The sequence below is a fragment of the Caloenas nicobarica genome, chromosome 3 (assembly GCF_036013445.1).
Source record: "Caloenas nicobarica isolate bCalNic1 chromosome 3, bCalNic1.hap1, whole genome shotgun sequence".
NCBI lineage: Eukaryota > Metazoa > Chordata > Aves > Columbiformes > Columbidae > Caloenas > Caloenas nicobarica.
Genome location: NC_088247.1, coordinates 87,829,540 through 87,851,715, shown reverse-complemented (window position 1 = coordinate 87,851,715; position 22,176 = coordinate 87,829,540). Strand labels below are relative to the sequence as shown.

Sequence of the window (22,176 nt, the reverse complement as noted above, 5' to 3'; positions counted from 1 at the left end):
CGTGCAAACAGAGGAGCCTCTGCGCCACATCGCCGAGGCTAAACCACCCCTTGGGCTTCCTCTCGCAGGGAGAAGACGCTGGGCAGGGGAATAAAACCCCTCGCTTCCTCCCGCTTCTCAGGTGCCAGGGGCGGGGAACTGCCGCGCATCAAAATGGCGCCGGCACAGCCCCCGCCTTCCTGCCGGCGGAAGCGAGAGTGACGGCAGCGCCGGCGACGGGAAGATGGCGGCGCCCAGCCTGCTGCGAGGGGGGTTGCGGCGGTTGTTCACCGGTCTCTTCGGAAACGGTTGGGCCTCGCCGCCCGTCCGAACCCTCCGGGAGGGTGAGTCTGAGGGCGGCCGTGGGCGCCGGGCAGCGCTGGGGCCGGGGCGGCGCCGTGGAGCCTCCGCGGGCTGCCCCGTTGCCTCACCGCGGTCGGGAGACACCGTTGCGTTCGCTGTATTTCACCCTTTCCCCCAAAAAATACTGTTTGATTTAGACTGAATGAGTCTCATTTTGCCTTTTTTGTTATGGTTTGTTGTTTGTTGTTTTTTTTTTTCAGTCGTGGAGGTGACCGAAGGCAACACGACCACAGTAAGTCCCTGCGCCCCCTCCTCAGTCGCTGCCCTTGGTGTCGCGTCTCCCTCCCTCAGCCTCCCGTCGTGTGTCCGTGTCCGCCCCGCCCCGAAAGAAATAAAAGGAGGGCAAAAGCGTCGCTTTTCTGCCTGAAAGACATCCCGGGGTGTGCGGGCAAAACCGAGGTAGGGGTGCACTGCAAGTGCGGGTTGCTAAGCGGAATGGAGGGCTTGGCTGCTGAAGGTTGGCATCGGCACTGTGTTGCTGGTCACCGGTGGCTCCAGTTAGAGCCGCCCGTCAGTGCCAGATCCCTCGCTGCACTCCTGGTAAACTTGGAAGTCCTGACCAGAGGCATTTGGAACCCGAAACACAAGAGGCAGTTCTTCAGATGGGTCAATTCTATGAAGTGGTGACACTTGGTGTTGTCTGGAGTGTGGGCCCGCGCGAAGGAGGTTTGCCCAGTCGCTTTGTCGCTTTGCCCTGGGCCAGCAGCGCGTTGTGACATCGCAGGATGGCTCTGTACCGGCTGTGTGCCGTGCATGTCACTTGCCTTTGATCTGTGTTAATCTGTCTGTTAATCGCTCTGTGTGTGCCACAGTGGCCACAGGTGATGCAAAGCTTGTATCTTGTAATGCACGTGGTAAGAAAAAATCCTCAGTGAAAGGAGTATCGTCGAAGGAAGACCTTAAATACTAAAGGAAAACTGCTCGTGAAAAGTAAACAGAAGTTCTGACGTAACTGATAAAGAAAAGCATTTTCTTAGCTGTGGGTTAAGACAGGAAGGAAGAGGCCAAAGCAGTAGAATTTGCATTTTACTTAAGTAACAGCATCTGATCTGTTGCACTTTATCAAGAGAATTGTCTCTTTTTTTCCTTTTTTCTTTTTTTTTTTAAGCAGAAGCACTGAAATTACTGGGGAAGGAAAGGAGATTGCATTATTCTGCTCATATGACATATGCCAGTAGCAATCTGTGCCTTGGCTGGAGACAGTTAGCACAGATATTTTTGAAAGGTGTAAATACGGTGAGGAGAGTGGAGTACAAATTATTTGCTAATACCTAGGACACAGTGTACTAAACGCTAATCTCTCTCTATATATAAATAATGAGGGGACAGGCTTTTTTGCTTGCTGATGAAACAGACAAAACTTTGTTCATGCCTTTGAAATTCTGAGTTTCCTTCTTGTCATGTTTGTATTAATGGACATTGTCAGGTTTGAAACCTGAATGGAGCAGGTTACTTATATTTTAGATATATATAAAACAGAATATGGCAGTTAGCAAGATTTCCAAAACGCACAGTAAGTATGATGAAAAGTCTCTTTTTCTTCTCTTCAAGTGCCAGACTACTAATCTTTGCCCAGAGACCTGAAGAGAAGAGCTTGCAGGCAGGCCCTGAAGTTGTTTTAACCAAAACAAGGGGAGAGTGTGAACATAACACAACACACAGTGGATTGCTTTACTTGGCACTCAGTCAGTTTCAGAGGGGATGTAAATTATAATCGAGAAGTCCCAATACATTAGCTGAGGCTTGAATTAAAAAAGGTATGCATTGCAGTACCAGAGGTCTCTAGAAAAATAATTCTTCCTGGCCCATTGTAGAAGGATAAGAGAGATTTGGATATTTCTACCATGTAATATCTGACATCCGTCTAGGATTCGTCATTGTCTCTAGATGAGGAAAACCTTGTAACAAATGGTGTAAATTGACCAACTAAAAGGCTGAAACGTTTCTCAACGTATCCTCTGGTCATTCCATTTATCCTACCAACTCTACATCAGTCTTTTCTGGACTCATGTTTCTATGTGTCTGTGCTTTTATCACTATTGAAGGAAGTGTTTGACATGAACCAGATGAATGAATCCCAGAGAAATCTGGATTTCATCAGCATACTGAGAATGTAGTGACCCTATATTCCTTTGTAGTTCTCTAGCAGAAGAATAATAACTGAGTGAGTTAACAATATGAAAGTCCTCGGTAGTTGGGGTATGATTGCCAAATAACATACACTTAAATTTATCTCAAGAAAAATTGATATTGACATGGAAATGAATAAAGATTCAGAATTCTAAGATGGAATTGCAGTCAAAGTACAGTCTGAAGCCAAACTGGCAAGAATCAAGATCAGATACACTGGCTTCCCAGAAAATAACTTTACTAATGAATAGAAAATTATATACTGGCCTTTATTTCATATTCGTAGTTACTTTTTGGTTTTTGTAAAACTGGCTGTTCTACTTGTAGGGGGAGGAGTCTTACTTAAAAATTGACAGTGTTCTATCTCTTTGAGGTACTGAGATGCTTGAACTACAAAATAACTTATCTGTTTCCATTTTGCCATCAGTAGACAAGAAAGACACAAATCCATGATATAAATTAGCTCTGACGGTTCAGCTGGATGCCAGTGTCCCATGCACACTTACAGAAAATGTCATGCTTTTCTCTTCCCAGATTTTCAGGCACAGAACCTGACAGTTCAATCTAAATCAGACAGCTTTTTTCTTAAAAGTAACATAGCATCCCACCCAGGGTTTCTTTTTAAACTCTGGTGCTTGTGCTATTTGATGCTGTCAGCTGGTGTTCAAAATCTGGTTTCAATTTTAATTTGACCAGAGGAAACTTCCAAAATATTTTGGAGAAAAAAAGTCTTAGTTTTATTGTCTTTTCTGTCCATTCAGCTGCAATTTGAGAAAGCTCTTGTTTCTATTCATAAGTCCTCAAAAGAAGACAAGCACGCATGTAGATGGACTTCATATTCCTAATATATCTACATTTAGAAAAACAAATTTCTCAAGTTTTTCCCACACACACCTTCTGCATCTGTTTGCATGTTACTTTTGATAAAACTTGAGTGTTAAATGTCACCACTTTGTAGTGATATAGAAAAGATTATAAAATGATATCCTAAAGGAATTGTTCGGGGAATTAAACTGGATGAAAAAATATTGGTGTGTTTAAATTTCGGAAAAAAAAATATTCCTAATAGCCCTTTATTAAGTTTAACTTTTGCTCAGAATTTCCCCTGTTGCTGATTTATAATCTAGCGAGCCACTGCTTGTTTTGGCCCACAATGTGCATCTGGTATTCTGTGACATTCTCTTATTCCCAGAAAAAATGTGTTTTAAAGCTTTTGGCTAAGGGGCCACTACAATTTCAAGGCATGGTGGTTCAAAGGAGTACTGCAATAGATGGAATTCAGGTGACTATGAGAACTTCACACTGACTGTGAAGTAGTTTACATTTACTAAAACATATACAAGAATTTACGAAATGGTTCTTTATGCCCATTGGATTTGTTCTTTTCCCTATAGTCTGTGTATACCCAAAGTGCTTGGTATATCTTTATATAAGTGGGTTGAATAATGTAGATACTGTTCCCCTTACCTCTGTGCAATACTGGCCAACATGTTGTGGACTTGATGAAAAGTATTTCTCAAGTCACAGGTGCAGGTAGAGGTCCAGGCTATGCCTGATCATGATGTCCTTTGAATTGCTTCCTAGATTGAAGGGAGAAGTATAGAAGATGCTGAGACACCAACTCCTCCAAACCCCTCTGGCCAGTGTCCTATCTGTCGCTGGAACCTGAAGCATAAGTACGATTATGTGGTAAGTTAAATGAAGGAGAGTTCCCTCATCCTCGTAGCTAGGTAAATATTGCTCTCAGATCTACATTCTGTACAACCTACCCTTCTTGTCTTGTGCTGGATGTAGTAAAGATAGTTAACTCCATCTCTGCTTCTCTTGGGTGTAACAAGAGCTTCCTACAAAATAATTGTTTGCCTTTGCTGATGGTGTTCCTGGGGAAAAAGAAGGATAAGCTTGTATCATATAGGAGGTTTGGAATTATACACGTGGCTGTCTGATCTGAGAAGGCCATCTCTTTTGTGCCCAGCTGTCTTTCAGCATTGTACTTACAGGAGAATCAAACTGGAATGCAACATTTAGTCAACTGATTCAGACCTCTTCTAACTCCAGAGAGGCCAAAATATTTTACTAGACCAATTATATGTCTTCAAGCACTACAATTTCTCACTGGGTCATTGTCCACCAAGGTAATAACTGTTTTTTATAACTTGTAAAACTCTGTAGTATGAAGGAGAGGATATGTGTTTACGTCTGATGCAGCAGAAGAAATAGGTTTGATTCAAGCTTTTTGCAGAAAATGCTAACAAGTTTATTAACTAATGAGAGGATTACTAACACTAAATGTAGAAGATGGGACGGAAATCCTGTAATGCTTTAAAACAAAAGTGCAACACTTAAGAACACTTTAGAATAAGTAGCATGAGATAGAAGATGCAGAATGTAACTTTACAAGAGGTCATTCTAACACATTTACAAAAGGACTAAGTGCACCCCTTGCAAGCTAAAAACCCAATACTGGAATTAGAAAAGAAGAAAACCAGACAGGAACATGCTGTTACTAAGATAATGTAACAGAAAACTCAGAATAAGTTAATGTCAATAGGATTAGGGCGAGAGAGATACAGATGCATCTGGAGGAAAAGAAATCTTTGTGAAAAAGAAAGTCCATTAATGAGAGGAGAAGGGCACTGAAAGCCATGTTGGCTGCACGATGACTAAGCTGCTCACATGCAGTTCTAGCGCACACACTAAAGAAAAGTTAATATTTTAATATCTAGGTAGTAATGGCAAACTTGCCTATGTAAAACAACAGGAAAAAACAGGTACAGAAATAACTTAAGCATTGAATTAGTTACAGACCAGCAGTCCTGGATTGTGTGTAGCCCCAAGATCTTAAGGGAATTGGCTAAGCATTACTTCGCTTGCAGGATTTTTTTTAAAGCATGAAGAAAATCTTGAGGAATCATTAAATGGTTTGAAAATGGCAAGTGAAATAGTAAGTCAGTGAGAGAGGAAGGAGAATTACGCTGATGATTACCACTTGGTAAATCAAATGTTACAAATTCCAAGTAAAATGGTATCAACTAGGAATAAAAACAAATAACCTGTTTGATAGGACTAATCATGACTCATGAATTATGAACAACATGAGTACAGAAATACTGCCAGACAAAATACTTGCAATTACTCCAGGCAGGTGAAACAACAGATGTGAGATGTAAATAAAATATCTGTTTAGTGCCTTTCAAAGCCTGTGTTGCAGAAATTAAGTTGTCTGGGATCAGAGTGTTGGCAGTGATTCTGACTCAAGCTGGATGCAACATTAAACAGTGAAATAAGTTTGGGGTGGGGGAGTATTTAGCATTCTGTGGTCTAGTTTCTCAACAATGTGGGAAAGCTGAAAATACAATGCATTCGCAGATGATAATAAATTAGGAGAAATGGCAAACACCATTAAGGTATGGAAAGAACTAGAAAGACAGATAACGTACATTTTGTGTTTGCCATGTTTGAATGCAGCGAATTCTTGCATCGCTTCTTCATGGTTGCTGAATTGTGTTATGATCAAAACATACCAATCACTTGCACTGGAAAATACTTTCTTAAGGTTAATATAGTTGTATGTGACTTGTAAATGTGAGGAAGCAACAGCATCATTAAACTGGGTAGTTCTACGCATTTCCAGAAAGCATTCAATGAGTCACATAATAACAACTCCAGAGAAACTATAAACTGATGCTCAGGGATTAAATGAGCCATGGGAGCGGATTAAATCTTGGAAACTGATATATAGACCAACTTTCTACTGCTGTTTGTGGTAGAAGACACTGTTGTACGTAGAGGTAAAGGCGCTATTGAGAACAAAGAAACAGTTTTAGACAATGTGGTGCTCTAGAGGCTGAGTTCCAGAATGAGAAGTAGGTCCCAACAGACAATGTAAAGCATGAGTTTTAGGTGTGTTTGTAGAGTGAACTAAGGTTATGAGTTTTCTTCCACACTTCCACACAGTTCAGTTTGGTTCTTAGGTCCTGATTTCTACTGTTTGGTGTGGAGGCAAGAAAAAAAACAAATGTGAGGAGAGATTCTGCAGCCATAGTCTTGAGAATCATTGTTGAGATCGTTGGTAAGAAATTGTGGTCCGGAGAGACAAACTAGGAATATGTTCATTCTGGCTGTCATGTAGTTTTTTTAAAGCATGTGCGTCTGGTGTGTGTGTGTGTGTGTGTGTGTGTGTATATATATATATATATATATATATGCAATACTCCTGCTGTAGAGCAGAGGAGAACCTGGACAAAAAGCTAAAGAGAGCAGTATGAACTGGTATTTCAGAATTGTAGCAGGTTCTAAGATTCTTACCTCAGTATTTAGAGGCATTCCTCAGTGGGGCTGATGAGAACTAGGAGAAATTTCTGTTCTGGAGTACACCACCTCTTCTGCTTGGATAAGTCCCTTATAATGTTTGAATGCTTTGTGCCAGTCATGGATTTTCAAGGTTTTACATGTTAAGGGGAATAAAATTTCCCTTTTCCGCACAAAAGCACTCTCTGCTATTTTTCTTTGCTGCAGTGGCCATGAGCAGCAGAATCTTGAAATGCTTTAATAATAAAGTGCAGGCATTTAACTGTGTGGGTAATTAAACAGTGGTACAGTTTACTCACTGGTGGTTAATTGTCCTAAAAGTCTGTAAATTGAGAACAGCTATTTTTGTTAAAGAGATAGCCCAGTTCATACAGCACAACCTATAATCTGTGCTTGGTAAGAGATCAGAATAGATGGATCACAGTGGTTCCTTTGAGATTGATAAGCTGAGATCAGTCAGTTGCACAGAAGGGAAAGTGTGAGCTTTTTTGCTTGGGACGCTTGTAATTGGGCTGAATGAGGCACTATGAAAAGGGAAGTGTTGAATTAGCCCCTGAGGGAGCTGAGTAATATGACCTCATAGGACTTTCCTTTTGTCATGTGCAACTAGCAGAGTCTAAAGTAGCGGCATAATGAGTTACTTTGGCTGTCAGAGAACTGGGGGACCAATGTCTCCCAAGTTATTAATCAACTGAACAGGCATTGTGAGTGCTAGCAGGTCATGATTCTGACCTACCTCAGCTGTGGTGTGGAGGGCTGCAGTTGTTTGTGCCAGTTCAGTCCTTAGTCTCTGCTGAGGCTCAGGATAACAGTGCCTAAGGTATAAATTTCCACAATTTGTGGTCTGCATGCATCTGTCCATTGAAACCGAGACCTCAGTTGATTTTTCTCATATCCATCGGAGATAAAAAATTATTTTGGTCATTGTCGGGATGCAACTGGATTGGAACCTGCAATCCTGTTAAGAAATGCCTGGAGAATGGTGTACAGCACCCCAGAGTAAGAGAGAAGGGAAAAACTAGACTCTTGTGTAACTGGAAATAATTACTGGCAGACTTGTCTGATACAGTCCAGTAGTAATTTGGCTACACAGAACTCTTCTTGTGGTAAATGAAGGTTTTAATGAATTGCATGTAACTAGTCAAGGGTCCTGCTTTTCAAAATGTCTGCAGATATTAAAATGCAGAGATGCCTCTACGTTTTGGTTGCCATCCATTCACAAGAATGTGCTGCGCAGAGTGTTGCATTTAGCAAGTTTATCCAGCTCTTTTAGAGGTGAAGGCTAAACTTGTTTTTCTTTTTCCGCCTTATCCACTTCAAACATCGTTAGTCTGAGTAGGCAGTAAATATGTCATCTTGCTTTGGCAGCAATTAGGGGAAACCAAACTGCGAGCTTTGCCTATTAGCCCTGGATTAATTCAATCCAAGTTGTTTTCATCAAATGCTGCAGATTACAGGGGTGGGAATCTGGGTCCAGCCTCGTGGGAGCTGTCCAGTGATTAAAGCAAATCTGTGGTTACAGGCTTGGCTGTCCACTAGCACAAAATGTGAATTTCATGGAACATGACGGCACCATGAGAACTTGCCAGACACATTTTTTTCTTTGACCGCTCCACATACTTGTTTGCTTCCCTCCGCAGCTGCCCCATAAAGTTGGCTGTACCTGTCTGCTTTCTCCCTGTGGTAAGATGCATCTGTGCAAGTTCTCTGGGAGAGGCACCTGGCCTATTAACTGTGGGGATCTTCAGAAATGGACAAACCGTCTGTCAAGTGTGCAGCATTTTAAGCCAAACACTGTGAGTGTAATTTGGAGCTGCAGCGGCTGGGACATAGATGATTTCAGTTAAGAAATGGCTGCCACACAAGGGTGTTGGTCAGTTGGTGATACTGTTGGTCACAGATGATAACAGAGAACAGATTTTCCTGATTTTTTTTTTCTTTTTTTCTCCTCTCCATAGGGAGAAAAAGAAAGACTTTCTCCTTTTGCTTTCCACCTCCCCTCTTTGCATAGAAACACTTGATAACAAGCCTGTGACTCCATGAGGCGTGGTGGTAATATGAGAAATCACTTGGACCACACATACCCTTCACAAGAGCCTGTGGCCTACTTAAGGTTTCACGGCTGCAAAGGCTGGAACAGCCTCAAACTTGCCATCAGCTCCCCTTTTCCTCTTCCCCACAGAGTAATGCAGCACACTAGTAGAAAAGTCTAGAAAGTTTTTCTCTTTCTAGGCACTTGGAGCTGGACAGCCCTTTTTCACTTTGGGAAATGCTGTGTTTGTGCTAAATGGCAAATTGAGCCGTTGGTGATTTGGCGAACTGGATGGCTAAAGAGGCGGCAAAAAGGGAATGGAGTCTTGCTCTCGTTTCCTGAATCCAATCCAGTGCCTTTCAGGAGTGGCTGAAAGTCAGTGCCCTTGGACTGTTTGGCTGGCCTCTGTCCAGCTTCCACCAACGCAGCTGGCACCAACTGGTCCCCTGGTTACTGTTCCCATTGGCAAGGCCATGCATTAGCTGGGCTGAGGACACTTGGCCTCCGTTTCAACCATAAATGGCCTCTCAGGAGCTTGCTGCTAGTTGCTCAGCTGTGCTTTTTGTGTTCTTTGGATACGACATCGCTCTGTACGGTGGTTAATAAGTCATTTTGTATCAGTGAGAAGTTGCCTAACCTGCCGCGTTTTCGAAGGAGCTGGATCTGAAAATCAGTCTGGACACATTCATTGTAGACAAGTAGAGGTAGAAAGGAAGCCAGAAAAGGGAAGAGGGAAATTGTGTGTCGTGATGATATTAGTGAGGGTAGGATTGGAGGTGGGAAGAGGGAAGGACAAAAACAAACCACAAAAACCCAAAACAAACAACAAACCTCTAAATTTTGACTGCAACACTTGTATGAAAGCATATGTCAGAATCGGTCATTACCAGAAAGCTGTGCTGAATTCCAGCAGCCTCCTTCAGAGCTGAGCTGCTCTTGTGCAGTGAGAGTGGATATATAATTCCTAGATAGCTAGGTTTTATGAATACTCATTTTATATCCACTTGTAACTGCTTGCTTTTGCAAGGGCAGTAAATGAACCTAGGAATGCTCTGGGGACCTCTTTATGAAAGAGCAAAGATAGGGGGATGGGAGCAGGTCTGCAAATCTGTGAAGAACAGGCAGAGTCAGGGTCACCCAATGTGAAAAGTAACAAGCACTCTTTGTTCTTGTGGTTTGCCCTAGACGGGGAGGGGTGTAAAGTGCTGATGTACCCGACTTGGATTCTCCTTCTGTCAGGGTGCGTGCTGGCAGGTCCCTCCAGCCTGCAGGCAGCCTCTGCATGGTCCAGTTACCTCAACTATGAACATGTTTACAACAGTGGTAGAGAAGTAAACTCTCCACCAGCAACAAGTCTATCGAGAGATGGGGAAAAAATAAAGACATGGTCTCCAGAGGCCATTTGGGCCAACTTATGCTCACGTCAGCATGTCAAGGGGACCTGCTTGTATTGGCCTATGGGGTACATTTGCAGTGGTGCTGCGTGTGGAGATGGAGAGCATGTATCTAAATACTGGGCTCTTGTAGTGTGTACAGTTAATGGGACACTTGTGCAACAGCTGCTGCTGCTGTGTTTAAAAAAATTTGTCATCGTAGCTCTGTGATACTATCTGATCCTAAAGATCCCTTTAATTTTGTTTTTATGAAGAATGTTTTAAGTTTCTAGAGCTCTTAATTGGAAAGGTCAACAGCAGTGTAATCTAAATGATTCTTGAATTACAGATGAGCCCTCGGCATGCTCCAAGTGCTCCTTCCATCCAGCATGGCTGTAACAGCCCCAGCTCATAAACGCACAGCCGAAGGACTGAAGGCAATGATTTTTCCTATTAGGTCTTTCTCATCAGCACACATTCTTTTCATTTCTTACACAAAGCTTCTTCGTGCGAGATCTTGGACCATTTTCCTGCTCTCCACCCCTCCAGAGAGACATGAGGGAAGTTCCACCATGGGAAACTGGATAAAAGTTTGAGGAGAAGATAGCAGAGAACAATCCTCCTCTGAGGGAACAAGGAGAGGGCCAGAGGTGATCTAACATATCTGTGACCTTTAGGGTAGCAGCTGTGATGGCATTTCAAGTTGTGTAAACATTGTCCATCTGTACGTCTTGTGTAACTGTGCCTGAGTACCTAGGACACATTATCGTAGCTAGAATCTTGGAGCAAGCAACAGCGAAGTAACAGGGATTGCAGCTGACATCATGTGTTTACACTAGTGAAGTCAGGGGAAGACTCAGACCATCTGAGTGACCTTACTGAGCTAAGCTGGAAGGTGGAGTGACAGCAAGCAAATGCAACTTGTTGTCAGGCTGCAGCCAAAACGCATAGTAAGGAATCATTGGTTTGTTTTGCTTTGTTTTGAGTCCTGTACACAGCATGAGCATCAGCACAACACCTAAGAATCACAGCAGTTAAAGTAGCTGTAGCTCTGATGGTTTTGTCCTTCTCTTGGTCTCTCAGGACGTCTTGCTGCTGAGTCAGTTTATCCGTTCTGATGGAGGGATGCTGCCGCGAAGGATCACAGGGCTCTGTTTGGAGGAGCATAAGAAGATTGCTGTCTGTGTGCAGATGGCTCACCGTGCAGGTACCTAACCTTCTCCTGAGACAACCCCTTACTGGGGGGTACCCACAGAACCCCTTGAGAGGGGTCTCCTGCCCAGTTAGTATAGCTCAGTGAGATGTCATTGTCCAGTCACCCAGCAAAATCATTATGGTCCACATACTGGAACAGGACGATGGACCAGAGACTACTTGTTCCACTTTCTATGTGTCTTGGCTCCTGCCTTGGCAGCAGACACCTGTCCCTGTAGATGAGTCTAATGTTGCAGAAAGATCTGGTAAGTGGCTCAGTTTCTAGTAACTAATGATTAAATACCAGCTTCTGAAATTACTTGATTTAGCATAAGCTTGACCTACTTCATTAATAACATGCACCTGTCTACCGTCTGCTGTGTGGATACTTTTTTGCTTTACCCTGGAAGTGGGACCCAGGTTGACATAGTTGGAGTATAGTGCTGATCTTTATGCCTGTTACCTGAGTTGTATCCAAATTGAATGGACTGAGAATTTTAATAGATTTTCATCCTGAAGATGGAATATGATTGGACACCAGTGCCCTGTGCCCTCTCAGAAAGCATCTTCGATGAGCCCAAGTGGCTGTGTCTTTGTGTATTTCTTCTCTATACCCAGCACAACCTCCTAGCTTTTCTTTGGCTGGCTGCAAGTTCAGCAATAGCTAAAGATAAAATACCCTTTCTACTGTACTTGAGTTTTTGCTGTGACGTCCCAGTAGGGATCTGCGTTGCCTGGCTTACAAGATGAAAGGTAACTTCTGGATGCTATAGAGGCAAGGAGGCACTGTGAAATATTCTCACGCTTTTCTTTTTTCTGTTTCAGGTTTGTTGCCAAACCACAGGCCTCCACTTCCTGAAGGGCATATTCCCAAGAAACCTAAGCTCAACAGGTGCATAGTCTTATCTTTCCACATCTCTTTTTTTCAGGGATAGATTGGAAGAGGAAAAACAGTTCCTTATAACTGGGTAAAACGTGCCTGAAGGAATAAGGCTCATTGAGAGTATTCATAGCGTTTTGGAAAAGGTCTCTCATGCTACTCTCTTGTCAGTCTTTCAAGGACAAACCACATCTCATTCAAACCATTTATCCCCACAGGATTAAACTGCCACACGTTAGATTCTGCCCTCCCATCCTCAGCTGCACTCGCCTCCTCATCACTAACACTTAGTAGAGGCGTCACAGGAATATGCCACAGCATCACAGAGTAGTTAAGGTTGGAAGGGGCATCTGGAGGTCACATAGTCCAAGCCCCTTGCTCAAGCAGGGTCACCTAGAGCAGATTACCCAGGACTATGTCCAATCAGATTTTTAATATCTCCAAGGATGGACCTTCCACAGTTTCTCTGGGCAGCTTGTTCCAGAGAACCAACCCTCATAGTGAAACAATGTTTTCTTATGTTCAAACAATTTCTTGTGTTTGTGCCCATTGCTTCTTGTCTTGTCATTGGGCACCACTGGGAAGAACCTGGCTCCATCCTCTTTATTCCCTTCCTTCAAGTATTGCTAAACATTGATAAGATGCTCCATGAGCTTGCTTTTCTCCAGGCCAAACAGTCCCTTCTCTCTTAGCCTTTTGGTGACCGGGCCCCAACAGCAGGAGGATGCCCTGGAAGTGTTCCAGCAGTGAGTGGGGGGCTGAGCAGCCAGCAAGGGCCCATCACAAGCCTTTTCCCCTCTGCCCCATCCTCGTTTCCCCCAATCAGCGATTTGCCCTCCACCTTCCTGTGCTACAGAGTCTTTTCCCCCTCCCTGGCCTGTGTGGCCCCTGGCCTTTGGTGGGTGAAGAGAAAGCCTGAAGCTGCCTCTTACACTGTGCTGGGCGCTCAGAGGTGCTAATCCCCTGTTTATGACCTCACACTCTGTTTCCATGGCGATGTCAGAGCAGTTTATGAACCTTGCATTAGCAAGCTGTGGGGTTACCAGAGGCCACGGGGCTGTTGCTGGGAGAGTTTAGGCTGCAGGGCTGGGGGCAGCTGAAGACTCCTGCATTTCAGTTCTGCCTGTCTGCAGTGGAGATTTGGGGCAAGCCCTCGGAAATGTCCCTTGGATACTGGCAGGCTGCACACTGGGTATCAGTGGGGATCAAATTAGAGGACTACATTTGATAAAGCCCTGTAGCCATCAGATACTTCAGGTCTGAAAACTACTTCTTTCCTGTATCTTACAAGTCTTTGGGATTCTTTAGTAGCTGTGTTTCTCTAGCAGCTGTGGGGTGGAGCACATTATCTTGTTAGCATTCATGTAGCAACCCTGCATAGCAGGTTGAGACAGGAAATGGCAAATCCTGTGTCTTGCTGGAATCACACCAGGACTCCAGATATAATGTCTTGATTCCTATAAATTGTTCTGTAGACTTTTAGTGAGAACAAAGATACCTCTGGATACATTCTACATGGAAGTAGATGTGTTACACCTCTAAAAAGAGATTTAAATTGGAGATTAATATCCAAGCCCTCCCTATTGCATTGCTGCTCCCTCCCTTCACCACCCTTGTTTTTCTCCTCCCTGCAAGGGAACATAGCAATCAGGGTGGAAGCAGAGTTTGGAAGAAGAGACCAGAGCTGTTGCTGAGAAGATGGAACAGCACTGAAATAGGCAGGCTTTGGGGTCTGGGTAGAGGCAAGATAATGGAATCAAGAAATTGAATTGAAAGTTTTGTTGGTGGGTCTGGAATTTAACAACTGAGTCCCAGAGCCGGGATAGACTGCAGTGGTGCTTTAGGAGTGTTCCTTTGGTCCCTCAGAATATTGTTGTCTTGGCCTGCTGGAAGGGGAAAGATCTGCTTGTGGGAGCCTTGCGACATCTTGGCTGTTGTGGTTCTGTGAGAGTGTTGACTGTGTGTACCCCAACCTGCACTTCCCCCACTGCTCTCTGGACCAGTAGCTGGCACCACCTAAGACAGGAGATATCAGTTGCTTCCTTCCTCTGGACTGAAGGGTATCCACATGCTTAAGACATTCAGCCTGTACTTATTTTGGGAATGAAGACAGAGCTCATACCAAAGGCTTCCCACATAAATGATTTGTCCAAGCTTACCTTGTCTTTGCCTCTGTACTTGTTTGTAAAGCTTTCTGTAAGTCTGTAGTAGTTTAGGAAGCACTCAGTGTGTGAAGGAACCAGGGATTCTGGCACAGCAGCTTGCCTATTGCTGTGCATGGATGTTTGCTAAGGTGAAAGAGGAGTCGCTTGTCTCTGCAGCAGTCTGGTCCTCATTGGTCAGAAAAAAGTAGTCATGCAGAAACAAGCCAGCAAACAAAGAGACAAACTTGTATCAGGGTTGCGAAGTGAGATGGATGGTTCTCACAGGTGGGTTTGTCATATCCGCTATACTGAGAATTTAGTCCATTCCCAGTCACGTGTCCTCTGTTCCTGCTGTCTCCTCCTCGCTCATCTGCACTTACTCTCTTGCCATCAGGATCTTGCATTGCACATGGAAGAAAGCTTTGCAGAAGACACAGTTCCTGCTATACTGTACTAAAATAGGAAGGTGCAAGATGAAAAGAATAGATAGAGCACCATAGAGGCTTGTAGTCTGTCTCAAGACTCTGATAATAAGCTTTGCCCTGCTGAAGGACAGTATTTCTCTCAGAATTTTATCTGCACTTTAGTGTGCTCACCCCTTCTGCCCTGAAATTCCACTTATTGCCCCCCTGTAAGCAGTCAGATGTCTCACTCTTCACTCTGAATTAAGAAATTTTTCACACTTTTAAAGGAGGGACTTCTGAGAAACCAGTATCTGCTGTAGATGTTACCCCACATACTTCTATGAGAATTCGTACCACGTGGGGACAGAAAATCTTACACTGAGCTGAAGAATGTTTTGCTGATGGTAGAGCTCTTGACATTAGACTACACCATCAGCTGCTAGAGTGATAGGACCAAGATGGAAGCCTAAGATAACCTTAGGGGTTGATTCCACTCAGAGCACCTGAGACTGAAGGAGATTCATTGTGGGCAATGTAACTTGAAGTGTGAGGCAGAGCCCAGCACCTCTACTATAATACAGATTTACTTGCTTACTGCGTGGTTTCTCTGTGGATGTTCTGTAGACTCAAGCAGCAATCCCTGCCTGACAGAATTCTGGCAGATTACTTCATCTGGATGAGCAATCCTTTTCCTTTTTCTCCAGTCTTGCAAAGTTGTGGTTGATGCACCGTTTGGCTAGGCTTCTTCCAAGGTTGTGTCACTATTTTTGAGAGCAGCTTCATCTGCTGCCAAAAGAGGGACAAAACAGCCTGATGAAAAACTGCGCTTTGCCCCTGAGATGATGTACAGGCCAGCTGCCTAGGAGGAGCTTTATGGCTGCTGGGCAAAGGTGCTAAGTACATACATAAAGAAGAGCTGAGGAGCTGTGTTAATGTATACTTTTTGAGAGCACCAGAATAATTGATCCTCAGCTTTTCCTTGGCTGAACTTTTGGCTGTCTTGGCCGGAATGTTTGGCCTATGTCATGGTCACCCTATTTAAAGTGAAGTTGCTTCAAATACAAAGTGTCTGGCATGCGCTGGCTATCACCCAGCTGGGATTAAAATGTAGCATGCCACTATATGGCATATGCCAACAGACTGTCTTGTTTTCACAAAGATCAGGAGTGTTGCCCTGCCATTGTTCTAGTGGCCTACTCTGCCCCTCCAGAAGGTACTCTTCTAGTGCTTACTCCATGATGTTTTCCAAAAAGCAGGATCCCTGCCCTATTTTCTGAAGTGGTTTTATTGCCTCCATTGTACAAACTTTGGACATTCCCTCCTACATGCCCCAGATTTCTCTGCAGAGAGGTAAGAATTGCCCTGCTTTGCACTGGCTCACTTGGCAGCTGGCCTTCCCCTGCCCACTGCATTTCCTGATCCTGTTTCTGCTACTGGAATGCAAGAGGAAGAGCAGATCCCAGCTTGTTCCTGGTCATCCAGCTGTGTAACATAATATGAGATCACCCATCCAGGGTGTAATAGAATCATTTTGGTTGGAAGAGACCCTCAGGATCATCGAGTCCAACCATAACCTAACCTAACTCTAGCACTAAACCATGTCCCTAAGAACCTCATCTAAATGCCTTTTAAACACTTCCAGGGATGGTGACTCCACCACTTCCCTGGGCAGCCTGTTCCAATGCCTGACAACCCTTTCCGTGAAGAATTTTTTCTTAATACCCAATCTAAACTTCCCCTGGCACAACTTGAGGCCATTTTTTCTTGTCCTGTCACTTGTTACTTAGGAGAAGAGACCAACACCCTGCATGCTCCAACCTCCTTTCAGGTAGTTGTAGACAGCAATAAGGTCTCCCCTCAACTTCCTTTTCCCTAGGCTAAACAGCCCCAGTTCCCTTAGCTGCTCCTCATCAGACTTGTGCTCCAGGCCCCTCACCAGCTTTGTTGCCCTTCTCTGCACTCTCTCTAATACCTCAATATCCTTCTTATGATAATGGGCCTACAGAATAAAGTATAACATGAAAGTGAAATGCCAGGTTGAGCCAAGCTGTGTGGTCCTGAGGGTGGTAGGAGACGTGTAAGAACACCTTTGGTCAGAATTCAACTGGGGAGCGCTCCACAGCTCTCTTCTACCCCCTGCAATTGGGACACTGTCTCGGTGAGACCACGATGTTTCTCTTTTCTTGGACTTTAGTTCTTTGTCTTTTTGCTTTCTGCCTGATTTGGTTTTGACAGCAATAGCTCATGAATGTTATTGCTTAACTGCTTTACTAGGTATGGGTGCCTTTGAAGAAATATGACCATTGAAGTACCCACATAACCCATAAACTCTTGAATCTACGGTCGTCCCCCTCTCTTCCATACCATTTGCCTGCAGAACTTGGACATGGAACACCAGTGAAGTTTACCCCCTATCAATGCAGAATTACTCCCTACAGTTCATTTTCTCATGTTTGGCCCAGTCTGGGGCTTTCACTATTTCCAAGGGATGATTCCACAGGCAAATTTGTCTTGCAGCCAAGGATTGTTCCCTCATCCTCAGCCTGAATTCTCCTTTTCATGACCTCCTGTGGTTATTTCTGCGTTCGTTTGCGTGCCAGCCTGGCATGCTGCAGTTAAGTGCTGCAGAAACAAAATATTTTTACTAGTCCATGAGGCCAAGGAAGTTCTGAGGGATTTCACTAGCACTGTGCAGAGTGACAGACTGTTCTCATATTCCAGATTCATGTGTGTGTAGGCCACCTCACACGAGAACCATCTGGGAAACAGTGAGGCACAGCTGCAGGTCAAACTATCTTTACTTTCAGGAATGGAAACCTGAATAGCTCAGCAGTTTTCTTTCCAGCATGGAAGTTGTTGCATGGATAGTGTGGACTAACACTCTATCCAGAACAGTCATTCAGTTCAGGCCAGCATCTAGATGCTCTCTTAATATGAGTATAGCACTCATTTTCTCTTGGCAGGTCCAAAATATTGGTTAAAACACAACACTGTGAGGTTGTTCCCTTTCCAAAAGCACTAAGGGATGTCTCAGTTTCTCTGAGTCTGGGCTGTGGCAGCAAGAGGTGCTGTAGATTATGGAGTATTTGATCTGGAGTGCTCAGCTGCCACTCCAATTTCAGCTACCTACTGGAAGACCAGAATTTGGCACAGATAATATCCAAGTCAATCCCTCCTCCATCACCTGAACTGAAGAAGTTGCTTTGTGTTAGGAAAGAGGTGGGTTCCATATGAACTCCTCATGAATTACAAAGTTCTCAGGCTCTGTGGACACCACTTGTCCCTGGGAGCAGAATCTGGTTTCACTGCTATCAGCATTTAACTCCAGCAGCATGTGGTTTCTCTCATCTGCATGGAAACTCTGCTGTGCATAGCATTTGAATTCAAAAGCAAAGATCCAGAGCGGCTGCAGGTGAGCAAAGCCAAGAGGTGTCGTGGGAAGGGATGTGGCAGGGAGGAGCAATCTTGCCAGCACTTTGATCGAGTGCTTCCTGCAGTCTGTAGCCCTCTGCCTTCTGCTCTTTATCCAAACAAAAGCCAGACTGAAAAAGTTCAGTGGGGGTTCAGAAGTTCAGCCTTGAGCTGCACCAACATGGCCTTTGCATGGGCTGTGTGCAGGGCTGCGGGTGCCCCATGGGTAGGTCATTTCCCTTACCCAGCAGGTGCAAGCCCTGTGCTACTCCTAGGTGTTAAGTGGCAGCCTCTGAGTGAGGAGGCTTTGGAGCCCTCCTGCTCACAGAATAAAATCCATGGAAATGGACTTCCACATGCCACAGAGATTTTAGGCAATTGCAATGACTGCAGGTGCCTAACCACAGTTGTTTCCATCCCGTTTATATCTTGCCTTTTCCCATCAGGGAAATCCCACCAAGATTCCCATCACGCTTTATCCAAACTATTATACTCATTTGTGCAGCTGGAATGTAGGTATTCTAGCTGTTGACCAGGATCCTACCATACTCAAGGGAGCAAGCAGAGCCCCAAGGTGAGTTACCAGTCCCCAAGATTGGCAGGTTTGTTCCCCTTTCTCCAGAGTTGAGAGCTCTGCACACTGAGATAGCAGGTTAGGAGACTGTGGACCAGCTGCATTTGGCATCCACATGGAAGCTCTGTCCTGACAACCCTCAGCTGATTGAGAAAATTCAGACCATCTGTGCCAGTGTGTGTGTGTAGGTTATTGTAAAAACTCCCCAAGACAAACTGTGTGGTTGGATACAATGGAAAGTTGGGTGACTTGTCTTGAAAAGGGGGTACACTACCTTACATGGGCAGCAGATTTGCAGAAAAGGCCTGTCTCTAACATGAGTTTTGTGGATTGTTTTTACTGTTAGGAAAAAAAATCTGTGAAACAGTAGGAACTGGGATTAGTCAAAGAGGAAAAGGAACTTCGTAGACTGATTGCTCCCAGGCATCAGGCTTTTGCCACTGCTGAATCAAGGTGGGGAAAAAAAAAAAGAAAAAAGAAAAAAAGGGCAGCAAACAAAATAGGACAAGTTTGAGTTTGGGACAAAGCAAGTATTAAAAGCGCTAAAAGCAAATGTGCTCCAGGAAGGGAAAGCGTCCAAATGTCTGTTTCAGCTAACAATGAAAAGCCCCAGCCTGCAGTCCCCAAAGGAAGCCAAAAGCCTGGACTAGAGTGCTGGATTAGACCTGCTCAAAAGAGAAATAACAAAAGCTTTAAAATCAGGCCATTACTAAATCCTCCTTCCTATGCAGAATTGGGGTGTGCGCTTCCAGCCCCCACACAGAAACAGAGGGATTTCTTAAAAAGCCACTGTCTGTCTAAACCTGCACGCAGCATTGATGTGTATCTCACATTCACTTCTCTTCCAGTGAGATCATTTATTATCACAGGGGCACTTTCCCGTAAGCCTGTGGACACGTGACCAGAACTGCACTTGGCACACTGATGCATTAAAACGATTTGGGATTTTTTTTTTCCTCCTTCGCTGTAAGTGCAGCCTTGCGATATCAAAACTTGTGCTACAGACCTCCTAAGTGCAGAAAGGGGAATGTGAAAAGAAGGACCTTGCCCCATGTGCCCGTCAAATACCCTACAGCTTCTCCCAAAGGAGCTGCCTTGCCACAGTTCTTTGCCAGATTCTCAACTGGGGACCTGCATTTGGACTCTCTGAACTCCCTTTGCGTGTGAAATTAGAGACGGGAGAGTCTCTCCTACTTCCTGTCCTGATGTGGTTATGTAAGGGACTCCACTAATGCACTGCATAACATGAAAGGTCAAAAGGGACTAGTTTAACGCACGCACAGGAGAACAAGTGGCTGGATCTTGCTCTTTGCTGTCTCCCAGATCCCTCCTCCTGTTGCTTCTAGGTGTTTTAACTATCATAAACTCCTCAAAGCAAAAGCAAAGCATTTTGGAAGTGGCTTCATTTCAGTGGCAGGAACCTCCAAATGTGATTCATTTTTCAATTTGTGCTGTTTGGGATTGCTGAGGAAGTGCTAGGAAAATGGGCTGCTGTTATACAGTCTGTAGCTGCCTGGCATAGCAAGCTTTCTTTGTAGTTCTCAGGCATGTGCCAAATGCCTTCAAACAAATGCATTACATGGTCTCTGTCCAAAGTTCTTAATATCTCAAATTTGCACAATGCAAATAAAAGGTAACAAAGCTGTTTGTGGAGAGGATGACTGATTGAGGTTACATTAAGACCATGGGATTACTCAACAGAGGCATGCAAACATCGCTGGACAAAGTTTATCAGTCTGTTCCAAATTCTAATTTGTTGGAGCATTGTTTGTGCAGATTATGCTAGGGTTTTACTTTGGATCTTTATTGTCTGAAAAGACTCCTCTTTCTCTAAGGACTTCTATTCCCCTCTCTACTGGTAGCAAAAGATTTAAAGCCTAACAAAACTCTAGGCCACCCAGCCACAGGGTAGGATTTCCAGTAACTGATTCTGGATCTGAAATCCCCTGCCTGTTTGCAAAGCCAAGTCTAAAACTTCAAATGGTAAAAAGCAGAGGATTTTTGCCAGACATCGCTCTTCACAGAGATTTGCAGTTGTGATGGTAATTCCATTCTAGCACCTCTTGCATTGTAGGTTCTGACTTCCTGCACCAGCAAGCTGCAATAGTATTGTACAGAGAATAGGAAAGCAAATTTTCACATGTGAAAATACAAGACCAGGCCAGAAACCTATCCCATGGAGAAGAAATAACGAATTATACACTGAAAGTAAACAAATCGCTTTTTAGAGACTTATTTCTCAGAGAGTTTAGCCTTTGTAATTAGTTTACCTTATTGAGGCCGGCTGTTGAAATAACACATCCCATACAGGCTGGATGCATTCAGTTTTGGACTTAGTTCCAATGAAAGCATTTGGCACTCCAGTTTAGCTACAGGTGAACAACTTGCCAGCAGCCTGGAGACTACACCTGATCTTTTTCATGAAACTGTAAGTCAGGCTGGTGCCAGTGCTTTCAGTACAGAGGTGCAGCTTATTAGTCCCAAAACAAACAAAAATTCCTTTCTAGTGGTCCCTTCTGAATTGAGGCAGCTCTGTTCACGGTTATTCCTTTTATGAAGAGGCACCTGGGGAGGCAGAGACTGTAGTGCCTGCTTCTGCTTCAGTCGGAACCTCTTCTCAGTGATCAGTCTCAAACTGGAATGCGTTTGTGTTGTTTTGACAGGTATCTGACCCGCTGGTCCATCAAATCTGCAAAGCCCATCTGGAGGAGAGGCCCTAAGTGGTGCAAAAAACCCCTGCCAGTCGGACACCCTTTGCTGAAGGATAATGTCAAATATACACACAAGCTTCTCTGTTTAAACCACTAGTGGCCAGAACTGGCATACTCAGTAAGCACAGCTGTTTTCCACTGTTCTGGGTTGTTTTGCAAGTTTGTCAGTATCTCAACTTTTCTTATCCCAAAACTGTCATTAGTACTCTTTATTTTCTCCAGTGAATGCAATCTGCTCCTCTAGGAGAATATAAGATTCGGCAAAGCAAAGTTCCGTTTGCAGAATGATTTGGAGAAAGCAGGGGGCAAAGACTTTTACCTCAAAGCCAGAAAAAATCTGAAGGCTTTTGTTTCACGGTCCACAACTGGGTTTGGAAAACTATTTTTCCTTCTTTTACCAACAATGAATGGTGAATTCCCCATTAATGTGTGTTTCAACTCAGATTTGCCTTCTTGGCAGTAACAGAAATAGTGAATCACTACTGAAATGAATATTTTTTTGTAATCTGTACTACCCATAATTTGCAGCAGAACACCTGTGGCAGTGGCAGACAGGCATGTGTGTGTCTTACATGTCCCCTTAAGGATTCCTGGCTTGTGCTTCACTCCTGGATCCAGCAAATACAGAATGTTGACATCCTTGACGACTTGGCCTAGTTTTTTGCCCTTG

General features: G+C 44.1%; 1 protein-coding gene across 1 annotated transcript; it reads left to right on the top strand.

Annotated features, from left to right (window-relative positions):
- Nucleotides 1–116: 116 nt before the first annotated feature.
- Nucleotides 117–22,150, top strand: MRPS18A (mitochondrial ribosomal protein S18A). Its single transcript, XM_065631270.1, has 6 exons — nucleotides 117–323; nucleotides 543–574; nucleotides 4,057–4,161; nucleotides 11,272–11,395; nucleotides 12,208–12,274; nucleotides 21,459–22,150. The coding sequence occupies exons 1-6, from the start codon at nucleotides 224–226 to the stop codon at nucleotides 21,601–21,603; spliced, it is 573 nt and encodes a 190-aa protein (XP_065487342.1). The 5' UTR covers nucleotides 117–223; the 3' UTR covers nucleotides 21,604–22,150.
- Nucleotides 22,151–22,176: the final 26 nt, after the last annotated feature.

Excerpts from the sequence above, each read along its gene's own strand:
- MRPS18A (XM_065631270.1), top strand. The coding sequence starts at position 224 with ATGGCGGCGCCCAGCCTGCTGCGAGGGGGGTTGCGGCGGTTGTTCACC. Across the intron at positions 324-542 it reads CGTCCGAACCCTCCGGGAGG|TCGTGGAGGTGACCGAAGGC; the intron begins GTGAGTCTGAGG and ends TTTTTTTTTCAG. Across the intron at positions 575-4,056 it reads CCGAAGGCAACACGACCACA|ATTGAAGGGAGAAGTATAGA; the intron begins GTAAGTCCCTGC and ends ATTGCTTCCTAG.